This window comes from Eleutherodactylus coqui, chromosome 1 (genome assembly GCF_035609145.1).
Source record: "Eleutherodactylus coqui strain aEleCoq1 chromosome 1, aEleCoq1.hap1, whole genome shotgun sequence".
NCBI lineage: Eukaryota > Metazoa > Chordata > Amphibia > Anura > Eleutherodactylidae > Eleutherodactylus > Eleutherodactylus coqui.
The window spans coordinates 498181937-498195834 of NC_089837.1; the positions used below are offsets into that span (position 1 = coordinate 498181937).

General features: G+C 42.8%; 1 protein-coding gene across 3 annotated transcripts in view; it reads right to left on the reverse strand.

Annotated features, from left to right (window-relative positions):
* Window positions 1-13898, reverse strand: part of FAT3 (FAT atypical cadherin 3) — a 522893-nt gene that overhangs the window by 382685 nt on the left and 126310 nt on the right. For 2 of the 3 annotated variants that reach the window (XM_066587025.1, XM_066587006.1), the window contains exon 1: window positions 9322-9625. The exons of the other annotated variant lie outside the window; for it this stretch is intronic. In XM_066587025.1, the coding sequence (XP_066443122.1) occupies window positions 9322-9344 (23 nt within the window). In that variant the 5' untranslated portion in view covers window positions 9345-9625. Of the gene's footprint in view, window positions 1-9321; window positions 9626-13898 lie in introns of those variants that run through there. 3 annotated transcript variants of the gene reach the window in all.

The following is a 13898-nucleotide window of genomic DNA, read 5'->3' on the forward strand; positions in this document are numbered from 1 at the left end:
CTGTGACAGCTGGGAAATATATCACAGGGGGGCCAACTGAGGACCACCGATCTGGACTGTCGCCAGCAAGTCATTACGGTATATATCTCACATCTACGCATCTACCTACCTGTCATATCTACATACCTATCCATATCCACCAAACTTATATCTACCTCATGTCTATCTGTCTCATATCTATCTGTCTCATATCTATCTGTCTCATATCTATCTGTCTCATATCTATCTGTCTCATATCTATCTGTCTCATATCTATCTGTCTCATATCTATCTGTCTCATATCTATCTGTCTCATATCTATCTGTCTCATATCTATCTGTCTCATATCTATCTGTCTCATATCTATATTTCTATTTAGTATGTATCTAGTATCTCTCTCTCACACATCTCTCTCTCTCACACATCTCTCTCTCACACACATCTCTCTCTCTCACACACCTCTCTCTCTCACACCCCTCTCTCACACACCTCTCTCTCTCACACACCTCTCTCTCACACACCTCTCTCTCACACACCTCTCTCTCACACACACCTCTCTCTCATACACATCTCTCTCTCATACACATCTCTCTCTCACACACCTCTCTCACACCCCTCTCTCACACACCTCTCTCTCTCACACACCTCTCTCTCACACACCTCTCTCTCACACACACCTCTCTCTCACACACACCTCTCTCTCATACACATCTCTCTCTCACACACATCTCTCTCTCACACACCTCTCTCTCACACACCTCTCTCTCTCACACACCTCTCTCTCACACACACCTCTCTCTCACACACACCTCTCTCTCACACACACCTCTCTCTCACACACACCTCTCTCTCACACACACCTCTCTCTCACACACATCTCTCTCTCACACACATCTCTCTCTCACACACATCTCTCTCTCACACACACATCTCTCTCTCACATCTCTCTCTCATATCTATATTTCTATTTAGTATGTATCTAGTATATCTCTCTCTCTCTCTCTCTCTCTCTCTCATATCTCTCCAACTCATACCTCATCTCTCTCTCTATCATATCTCTCTCTCTCTCTCTGTCATATCTCTCTCTCTCTGTCATATCTCTCTCTCTCTGTCATATCTCTCATTCTCATATCCATCTCTCTGATATCGATTTAAGATATCTCTCCCAGATTTCTCTCTCTCATCTCTCTCTCTCTCTCTCTCTCTCTCTCACTCTCATATCCCATATCTCTCACTCTCATATCCATCTCTCTCATATCGATTTAAGATATCTCTCCCAGATCTTTCTCTCTCATATTCCTCTCCCTATTTATCCATCTCTTTCATTTACATCTATCCAATACAGTGATTATGGATGTACCACGCTCTAAGGGCGGTTCCAGACGACCGTATTTGCGTGTTTTTTTCACGCGTAAACTTTACGCATGCAATTCCCAGAGAGTAGAACCCATTGATGAGTCCTATTCTGAATGCGTGCATTCCAATGAGCGGGTTTTGAGTGCACACAAGAAAATAGGTGAATAGGTTCTGCTCTATTTTCCTGCATATTTGCGTACTAAGGGCCCCATAGAAGTCAATGGGAGGTGTACAAATGCGCAATACACTGCACAGTTCTGTGGGAAACATAACACATCTAGACCTCATTAGACTAAATAGCCTTTAAAGACCCCAGAAGGGGTGTGTCACGCTCACGTCTAAACCAGCCATGCGCAAAATTACAGTACTAGGTGCCGATATGCCCCCAAAAATTGACCCCATCAAACCTCATTCGCTGTCCAAATATGTTGCGCTAAAGTGAGCGTATTTGCGCATACACTCTTTTGAAGCCAGCCATAAAGCAAAAAAATGTACTAAATGCGCAAATGTACACACTGTGAAAACAGTACGATTTTTCACGCATAGAAATTCCTTACGCCCGTGTGCATGAGCCCTAAAAGTGTCTTTACGCGTTTCGGTTACATCGCAGATTTTATAGCATTTTTATGAAATTCGCCGAGACAAACCACGAAGCGGAGGATCTCGCCTGAAGCAGCACATGCCCGGGGGTTGGAGTGTAGCAATGACTATTGCAGGGTCGCCATGTACGTTGACTATGTAATGACTGACGGTGAGGAAGATTAGCCGCCAGGCCATGTGGTGGTGGGAGGATAGAACCATATAGAAGTGTGAAAAATACCGCTGACGGCTTCCACCTGGCAGATGTACATGCGAGTCACAGACCGGGAGGAATGAGCACAAACATCCTTCCAATTAGACAAGTCCCAGCGGAGACGTCTAATAGCTTGTTCTCGGTGCGTAATATAATCCCAGTATTATTGTAAAGATCGGATCTGCCGAACGGAAACGGAGAATTTATGAAAGGAATCAACACCATGATAAATGTTCCACTATTCTAATACCGAGAGCCGAACCGGAGAGCAAAAATGGTGCTGCCAGGGGCGACCAATCAGGTTCCAGCTACTATTTGAAAATTGAAGGTTAAGCAATTTGATTGGACAACAGCAGATTCCCTCCCAGTTCTCCTCTTATATGACCTCCGCGATGTTATGTTAATTTACAGACATCTGTGTGGAAAAAGAGCAGATTTGATTTGTCAACTTTTTTTATTTACCCCAAAAAAGTTGGGACGCCGTCTAAAAAGTGAAAAAAAAACGAAGAAAAAAAGAATGCAATGATTTAGAAAGCTCATCTAACTATATATTACTTACTAGTAATTATTAGGACATTATAGCACCAAACGGTTCTGGTGGAGCAATACGCCACACAGCTCTGCTGCATCGTACATCCATCCTGACCACACACACACACACAGCACATTACACACACAGCTCTGCTACATCCATCCTGACCCCACACATCACATTACACACACAGCTCTGCTACATGGTACGTCCATTATGATCCCTAGACATCATACACACAGCTCTGCTGCATCGTACATCCATTCCAACCCCACACATCACACACACAGGACATTACACACACAGCTCTGCTACATGGTGCATCCATCCTGACCCCCCCACATCACACACACAGCTCTGCTACATGGTACATCCATTATGATCCCCAGACATCACGCACACAGCACATTACACATACAGCTCAGCTACATGGTACATCAATCCTGACCCCCCACACCACACACACGGCTCTGCTACATGGTACATCCATTATGTTCCCCAGACATCATACACACAGCACATTACACACACAGCTCTGCTACATGATACATCCATCCTGACACCACACATCACACACACAGCACATTACACACACAGCTCTGCTACATGATACATCCATCCTGACCCCACACATCACACACACAGGTCTGCTACATGGTACATCCATTATGATCCCCACACATCACACACACAGCACATTGCACACACAGCTCTGATACATGGTGCATCCATCCTGACCCCACACATCACACACACAGCACATTACACACACAGGTCTGCTACATGGTAATCCATCATGATCCCCAGACATTGCGCACACAGCTTGGCTCCTCCCACAGCAGTGACATCACCACAGGTCCTTCATTCCACCGGATCTCTGTGGTGGAGGTAGGTTGTTGTCTTCTGTGAGGACCGCTGAATTGAGATAATAACTGCTTAGTTGTATTCTCAGTATGTTATTTTTGTCCTCCCCTTCCAAGAGCCCGAACTGTGTTGTTCTTCTGTCAGTCAGGTTCTGTGTTTTATATATGTTGTAGGACCTGTGATGACATCACAAGGGGTGGAGCTATGACATCACCAGGGTTCGGAACATAAGAAGCACTCACATACTAACTGACAAGTGGCCATTAGTAGTTTGACAGTAGGAGATTGGACACATATCAAAAGAGGAAAGGGAGACATTTATCCATTTCATTTAAAAAAAATTAACTCATTTAGTTTTGCACAAAACCGCCCGTGTGCAGAGGCCCTAACGAGCACATCCAGTTCATAATATGGACCAAACAGGAAATGTCACGTAAAATACACACGTGAAAACCGCACCACAAATCTAAGGGGTTTAGGCAGTCCTTATCACGTGCTTAAAAAAACCCGCGTAATACGGAGCGCAAATAAGACCGTGTGAATCAGCCCTAATAAACGGCCCTTTGAAAGCAACCATTAGGGCTCCTTCAGACAGATGTATGCACAGTGGCGCACGCTTCAGCGTAACGTATTTGCACTATGGATGAGGTAGATGCGTATTGGTGCTTTTAGCTATACTTTTTGCACACAGGGCATTTTTACACGGGTACGGGACTCACACACGCCGTGATTTAAAAAGCTGTCTAATGAGGTCCAGATGCGCTCTTTTTTTTAAACGGAATTCCACAGCATATTGCGCATTTACGCACGTATTAAGTGCACATTTGCGCACCTGTATAGACTCCTATGGGGTACATGTGGTGCGCAAATGTGCACAAAAATAGAGCATGTTCCGCTTTTTTCTCATGCATTCAATGTATGCGCAGAAAATGGGAATGAGAACAAACCCATTTAGATCAAAGGTTTCCAGTGTCTGCGTATTGTGCGCGCAAATGTGTACCCAAATACGTCCGTCTAAAAGGTGCCCTAAAGCTGATATAGTCCCCATGAAAAGGAGTTTGACACCCCTGCTACAGGGGGGGTGACAGGACTGCAGTCATACCCAGCCCTGGTACCCGAGCAGTAGTATTATGGTACACGCCAGGTGGGGGCGCTGTTACACATTCTGCATTGAGGCACGGTTACACCTCTGTATACAGACAGGCAGGGTCCTTGACATATTGCAATATGCAATTATACAGGTCTTCATGTTGAGCTCGCTGTGGCTGCCCATGGAGATTGAGACATCTGCACTTGTCTTCCATATAACGAGATACTTGCTATGGAGATTAGGTCAATGAGACGCCGCTGCCTGCGGAGAACGATCCGAAAAAGGTGGAAATGTATAACCTGCCATGGCAGCTTAAATTATAGCGAAGGTATAACAGCTTCTGGTGCCTCCCAACAATGTGCCGATGACATAAGCTGCCCTCCCGCACCGTATCGCTATAGGTGTATACAAGAATCCACCTCCTCTACTCCACGGGGCCCGCTATCAATAAAGTATATAAACCCCAACGTAAGAAGCTAACCATGATAATAAGCCATGAGAAAACAGCGGCACATAGTGTCTGAGGATATATATATATATTCATTACCTAATAATTGCCCGCAACAAGGGCGAAGTATCATCGATGAGGCAATAGTGGAACACACTAAAAAATCACGCATCTGTTCATACGGTATACACAGGGTGCCTCAAAAGTCTGGAAAAGCCCACAAAAAATAAGGCCGTTTGGCAGATAGTGATCCAATTTAGCATAACGGTTGCAGGGGAAGAAGGAAATTTGTTAGGCCATGTCATCAAAATGACGGCCATCTTGAATGCCGCCTTCTTGGATTCAAGTAAAACAGTCTGGAATGGGAATGTAGGCGTGTGATATATCAAACGGGTAGAGAATTTCCCAAGAAACAGCAATGGCAGGCTTCATGTGATCAGAACATTATTGTTCTCATGTTAACACAGTCATGTTACTTCCAGACAGGGGATGTGAATGATGGTGTTATCTCTAGCAGAATGTGCTGAGATCATTGTTATGTCAGGTGAATGAAGCACATGTGTTACTGACGCAAATGTCAATCAATGCCACTCAAACAGAGCTTACATTACCCTCAGTGCAGAAACTGGAAACTGTGTGCCAAACCGACTTCATTCTAAATGGGTGTGCCATACCTGGGGACACCATATATGATTCTGTTGATAGATATGGGAGATAGATAGATCTGATATCTATGTATGTCATATCTATCCATCCATCTATCTATGTATTTCATATATATCTCATATCTACTATATCTCATATCTACTATATCTGATATCTCTCATATCTGATATCTATCTGAGATAGACCGATAGGAGATCGATATCAGATAGACAGATATGAGAGCGATATCAGATAGACAGATATGAGAGCGATATCAGATAGACAGATATGAGAGCGATATCAGATAGACCGATATGAGATCGATATCAGATAGACCGATATGAGATCGATATCAGATAGACCGATATGAGATCGATATCAGATAGACAGATATGAGATCGATATCAGATAGACAGATATGAGATCGATATCAGATAGACAGATATGAGAGCGATATCAGATAGACAGATATGAGAGCGATATCAGATAGACAGATATGAGAGCGATATCAGATAGACAGATATGAGAGCGATATCAGATAGACAGATATGAGAGCGATATCAGATAGACAGATATGAGAGCGATATCAGATAGACAGATATGAGAGCGATATCAGATAGATAGATATGAGAGCGATATCAGATAGACAGATATGAGATATATATCAGATAGATATGAGATATATATCAGATAGACATGAGATAGATATCAGATAGATATCAGATAGATATCAGATAGATATCAGATAGATAGATAGATAGGACAGATATCAGGTAGATAAATGGATGGATAGATACAAGATAGATAAATGGATGGATAGATACGAGATAGATAGATAGATACCTAAATATATATCAGACAGATATGAAATAGATAAATAGATGCGAGATAGAAATATATAATACATAAACTAGATATATTTAATCAGACATACTGTATATATTATATACTTTACTCTGCATATATTATATATATATATATATATATATTATACACACATACATATACACACACACACACACACACACACATATATATATATATATATATATATACATACATATATATATACATACATATATATATACATACATACATACATACACACACATACACACACACACACACACCTTATATATCAAATGTATCTTGACAACAAAATTTGCACTGTATCTAAATGTCAAGTCCCAGATTGCTACATCTATATGTATAGCAGAGCCGAGTTTGTAATTTGAAACACTATTCATTCTATTATCGGCTATCTTCAGATTACCTTGCCAACTGTCACCCCCCTACTTTATTAGCTAGAAAGCAGAGCTCTTGCCTCTGGAGGATTCCTGGCATTCATTGACATGGATGCCCATTAATTTCAGCGGGTGCTGTGCAAGCGGTTCAATATTAGCCATTTGTGGTTAGTCCTTGCGTCAGGACACCCTGATTTACTCCAGGGGGCTGACAATGTGAAAAGTGGATGCTGAGTTATTAAATGCAGAGTGATATATACAATAGAAGAACGAAATGACAAATACAGCTCAACTACATCTGTGTATAGGCGCATGTGTATTAGATATACTTGTAGTCTCAAGAGGTTTTTAGGTTTTATTATATGAGAGATAGATAGAAATACCTTCCTATATGTACAGTACACACTACATATACAGTATATGATATATATATATATGATATATGTTATATATATATATGTCATATATGCACACATACATATACAGTATATGATATATATATATATATGTTATATATATATGTCATATATGATATATATATATATATATATATATATACACACACATACATACACGCACATACACACATACAGTATATAAGTATTCTACATGGGTGTGTCAATTGTGCTGAAAGCCACAAGCGTCTTAATACTGGTCTGGCAGCCGCCCCGTACGTCATGCTGCGACCAGTGCCCGCTCCGAGCCGCTGTAGGTTTCAGCTATAATTTAAGCCAGTTTCTAGTATAAATGATGGTAAATTTGATGGGCTGCGTGACTCCGCCCCCTTTTCGTCCGGTTCCGTCCACTCTTGTCCACTCTGTCACAAGAAACAGAATATTTCACTGGACGCTGCAGAATATTCTGCCATGCGAAAAAATCCATTCCAAAATCCACATTTAGACCTGTGGGTTTGGGTGCAGATTTTGACAGCGGAACACTCCGTAGTGTCCTGCGAAAGATTTCATCCCGTGTTAAATAAAGAGCCGTTAGACGAATGCCAAGAGCTGGCACCAAATGGCGCAAAATATGTCACATGGTGTACAAAGATGATGTACTCTATTCTATGGAGCATTTTCCTCCCCCACTATGTGTGTCCTGATACCACCCAACACCATCCCTTACAAACACAAGTGAAATAAGAATGAGTAAAAGGTAAAATAACTAAAAAAAAGAGCCACCATATACAGTATATACAGCACCGTACACATATACACACTCCAGCATGTACAGCACTCACACTGTACAGTATACATGCTTTGTATGGACCCTTCTCCCTCATCTACATCCTGACCACAGCCAACCCTCCTTTTACTAACGCCACTAAAATATACATGAATTACAAGTAAAAGAACTAAAAAATAAAACACGACCCCCGGTATATTATATACAGCACCCTACAGATATGCAAACTCCAATCCATACAGTATGCATACAGAATTTACGTGTTGTATGGACCCTTTTTGCTCATCTACTAGGTGCATCCTGACCTTTTACCAACTCTACTAAAATAGAAAGGATGTAAAAAAGCTACAAAATAAAAAAAGACAGCATATACAGTACACTACAGATACACCCTCCCTACTGTACATGTGTGTTGTACGGCCCCTTTCACTCATCTACTAGGTGCATCCTGACCACAAGCAACACCATCCGTTTATAAACTTCACTAAAATATAAAGTAATTTTTTTTAAAAGAACTAAAAAAATTAAAAAAAAAAAAAAAAAAATTATATATATATATATATATATATATATATATATATATATATATATACCGCACAGTATATTATATACAGCACAGTAGACACATGCAAACTCCAATATGTACAGTATACATGCAGTATGTATGTGTAGCATGGCCCCCTGTCCCTCATCCGAACCCCAGCCAACCATCCATTTACTAACTCTACTAAATAAATAACTAAAAACAACTAAAACGCACCAAATACTGTACAAATATACAGTTTTACATGACCTTATCTCCCATAACCAACTCTAACTCTTCTCAATAAAAAAGTAACAATCTAAAAAATTAATTAAAAATACACTAAAATATAATAAAAGTATAAAAAGCAATAAAAAATGAATGCAATAAATATGAAAAACACAATAGAAGTAACAAAAATGATACATAACACAATACAAAAATGTAAAAAAAATACAATAATTAAAAAAATACAATAAAAATGATTAAAAATACAATAATTAAAAGTAAATTAAATTAAAACCTCCATCAACAAGCACAGAGTTGCTTCTTACTGTATTTCCCTGGCTGGTTACAATGTACAGCTCTTGTATATGAGCCAATGATCTAGTATACAGTACAGTATATAGCAGCATGGCACGCAGCGAACGGAGACTTCTTCTTACCTCTCACATGGGTGCAGCTTCATGGACCGTCCCCAATTCTTGCACTTGTCCTAGAGCACTCTTCCCCAAAACAAGCCAGTAGAACAAGTGCAACCTGCCTGCTCCATTCTCCAGCACTACTTCAGGATGAAAGATGCTACCAAGGTAACCGGGAAGAAAATCCCAGGGTGCTCACTTTACTATATGGAGTCCACCCCGTAGTAAGAGATTCCCAATAAGCGAGTCTATCCGGTAGGCGGAAGCTTCTTCGCAGGAGACTCAACTTGTCTTGGGAAATGTGCAGTTTGAAAAAGTTGCCATCACCTTCCTCAATGTGGTAATGAAGAAAAAAATGTGACTTGGGGATGGGGGAAGAAAATCCTAGAGCAAGGGAGGGGGGGATGGGAGGTGGTGGTGGAGGAGGAGGAGGAGGGTAGCGCTGTGATGTGACATACATATGGAATGAGCTTTGGAACAATGCTGTCAAAACAGCCAGGGCCTTCTGCGCTCATAGGCAGCTGCTTTCTGGACTGTGCCCTACAGAAGGGCGTTAGGGGGTAGAGCCCCGGATTAAGCCTTGTGAGAACGCCAGCATCTCCGCCACTCACTCCTTGGATTCCTTTACAAGACCCATCCTCATTTCTGAAAAAAACACACTAGTGAAGGCACCAACCTCACGGTTATGGAACTACAAGTCCGAGCAAGATCACCAAGAACTTGCAACGTAGCCAACGGTCTTCGATTGCAGAATATTCCAGGCGCATGTTGTTCTACGATGCCAGGTTTCTTGCGGTGTTGGCATAGATGTCATCATAAGGGCACATGGACGGATGAAAAGTTGCGGCCAAGATTCTTGGGTGCAACTGGCAGCGGTCAGCACACAGATATCCCATCCGTGTGCCATCCAACCTGCGGGACGACACGATAAAGGCCGTGTGCATGTACCTTGCGAATGCACAGGCGGTTTTCCCCGCACGATTTCCGTATGTTGCGCAAGAATAGAACCCATTGTTTTTAATGGCTGCATTTACGTGTGTGATTCTTCTCTCCCAGCGCTGTGAAAAGAAGCGATGCGAAAGAAAAATTGCAGCATGCCCTATTTTTGGACAATTCTGTTGAAGAATTGCCCGGTCTTCGCTATGGGAGCAGAAAAAAATTGCGCCGCGGCTATGCAACTGCGATGCGTTTTTCTCGTAAGATGCATTGCAAAAAAATACAGGAGTTAAAAGTGCGATATGGATCCTTGTTGCACTCGCCCGTGTAACTGCCCCCTATTAATAGGGCTACACAGTACCCTGCAGTGTCAAAACTGTCCTAGGTTTCACCAGCAGGCTAGGTCTACAAGGTCACTTTGGTGCAACCAAAGATTGTAGTGCAGCCCAGCGGTCTTGCACTCTTATTGAATTCTATGTGGTCTTGGTACAACTTGCAAGTTTTCAGGACTAGCAGAAGTCCAGCAAATTCAGGTGTGAAATATTTGTGCATGTAGAGCAAAATTCCTTTAACCCTTTCCAATCCACTGTCTGACATCTAAAGACATTCTGATTGAAGGCTGTACAGCTCCGATGTCGGAAGACGTCCAGCAGGGTATTCTTACTGTATATTACTGGCCTCTCTGTTGTCGTGTGCCTTCTCAGCTTGTCCCATACCGCAGTACTGGCTCTAGCCAGCAGATGGCACCATTGTATAATGGCAGAAAGAGAGAGCCCCCTAGGAAACCCTGAATCTAAAATTGGATTGCAAAGGGTTAATCCAGCACCTGATGTTTCAGAATGTCCGTCTTGAATTTCCGTCTCTTATGCAGAAAACTGCACAGGCAAAGAAACCTGAATAGTCCCAGGCTTAATATATGTAGGGTTGCCACCTTTGTGAATAAAAAATAGGGGCCAATGCAAAAAAGGGGTGTGGTTTAGGGGTGTGGCTTATCACAACGTACATTTTTAAAACCATTATTCTAATTGCCCTTACTAATAATTCCCCCCCCCCCCTTGGTGGCCCTAAAAATAACAGTGGCCCCAGTAGTAAGTAGTATTAGTGGCTCCAGTAGTAATAGTGACACAAAGTGACCCCAGTAGTAGTAGTGCCCCTCTTATTGATCCCAGTAGTAATGTTGAACCTATTAGTGGCTCCAGTAGTAATAGCGACCCCCACAGTGGCAGCTGACAGCAGGCGCTTACTCTGCTGATCGTCCGGGATCCCAAGCGCCATACCCTGGCTGATCAAATATTGATAGCCTATCCTGAGTATCAATAGTATTTCTAACTGGAAACCCCCTTTAATGTGCCTAACCTTTGTTTGTTTGTGTAGCCCACTGTCATCTCTTGATTGCTTGGCTAGGTAAATAGCCTAGGCATGCTACAATAATGACATAGCGCTCCATGCTCTGGTTCTCCGACTGTTGATATCATGGCATGCTGGAACCTGTAGTTCTGGAAGGCGCTGTTGATGTGAACCTGCATAGTCTTGCAGTAAGGGTAACATGTCTGGGGACACTTGGATAATGTCGGATATAAATCATTCTGAAGGTAGCTCTCCGGGGTTCGTACACATGGCTGCCTCAGCCGAGGTTTGTGTGCTTTGATTTCTGGTTGCACTATGTGTATATATACACGGGTCAGTAGGATGAAGGAGGAGAGCTCCAGAAGTGCTCACAATGTATGGAAGATCTTGGTTGTGTCCCATCTTTGAAGCTCAGTGCGGTAGAACTGTGGGTGGCCTTTGTCACTAATATGGACCTAAAATGTTGGTGTCTTATGCCTGCACTAAACAAGAGAAAATGTTTTAATTATATAGTGGATCTGGTCCCGTTCTGTGACCATGATGCATTGTGGCATAAATACAGCACCAGAACCAATCACAGAACATAAATTCAGCACCAGACCCAATTTTCAAAAATGAATACAGCGACATAACCAAGCTCATAACATTAATAGAGGATGAAAACCAACTTTAATATATAAATACAGCACCAGGACGAACTTAAGAACATAAATACAGCACCAGGACCAAGCTCAAAACAAAAATACAGCACCAGAACCAAGCTCACTGCTTAAATAAAACAGCGGAAGCAAACCCATAATGTAAATACAGCCCAATAATCCATTTCCAAAACATACAATAACTAGAGTAGCAGAACTTAGCGATTGTGTTGTCGGGGCGCCGATGGGCTGACAGTGGAACCTTGGAACATCAGACAAATCCAGGAGGAGGATGATTCATGAAGCTCTACAAGACACTGCCACATGGAGGAAAATCATCTACCTGGATTGATCTAAATGAAGCGATCTGTTGGGTGCCCCTTTCTAGAAGCTGGTGGCCAGTGTCCTGTACAACTGTACGGGTCACACATAGCTAAGGTTGGCCATTGTCACACATGCACACCGTCGCTCCGTTCATTTCAACCGGACTGCCAAAGATAGGAAGGTTCAAGTGATTGGCTATCTTTGGCAGTCCCGTTGAAGTGAATTTGATAGCGGTGTGCATGTATGACTGCTGCTTCCTTCATTCAGGGACCTTCGGGACCCCAGTTCTCATAATTGGTGAGGGTCCCAGCCGTCAGACCCCCACTGATCAGAAAGTTATTCCTTATTTCCACAGCCAAACAGTTCTGTCTCTGGACGGACCCCCTTTCTGCCCAGCTTGTGGACGGAATAAAAAGTGCTGCATGCTGGAGGTTCGGACGCAGATGTGAAACCGGCCTAGATAGATCATTGGCACCAGGGGCATAACTAAAGGCTCAGGGGCCCTGATGCAAAACGTGAGCTGGGGCCCCCCCTCTATCTGTACCCGTACCCATACCTAAACCATGCTGCACAGAGACATAACTTGAAGCTCCTGGGCCCCAATGCAAAACCTGTAACAGGGCCCCCCAAGTATAATGCTTTATTCATAGTACTGGGCTCCCTATATGGAGAAGAGAGGCCTTATGGGGGCCCTAAGGGGCCCGGGTGCAACCGTATCCCCTGCACCCTCTATAGTTACGCCTCTGATTGACACACATTCCTCTCTTGTACGGATGGTTTGCAACAATGTATCAGTGCAATCTATGGTCAGGACTCCGCCTGCTACAACTGCTCTTATCACCTTATGGAGGAGTAATGAAACCCCACATCTCCATGTGAACCACCAAAGCTCTGACAATCTCTGTATCGGTGTAGTTCGGCGCCCCAGCAGTTACTGTATACACAAGTCCATGTGTGCAGCAGGGAGACACATTTTTCACATTCCTGCCGGGATCCTGGATGTTGGAGCTGCCGGTCATTCAAGTTTATGTGTAACACGCTGTGTTTATGGAGGGAACACTTGTCTAGAAACAACAGTTGCCGAAATGTGACCAACAGCTGAAATTTCTTATAAGCCCAATGATAAATTGAGGAGCAGACGTGAGCTGGAGCCCTCCCTACTGATCCACAAGACTGAACCATCGATCGGCTGCGAGAAAGTAGATACAAACTGATTAAGGTCCTAATACTGAACGCTGTGTGCGGGCCCGTAGGTGGTTATTGCATTGTGGCACTGTGGGCTTGTTCCGTGCTCTGCAGCTGCTGGGAAACTACAACTCCTAGCATGCACTGAAAGTAAAGATCCCGGTCCATGGT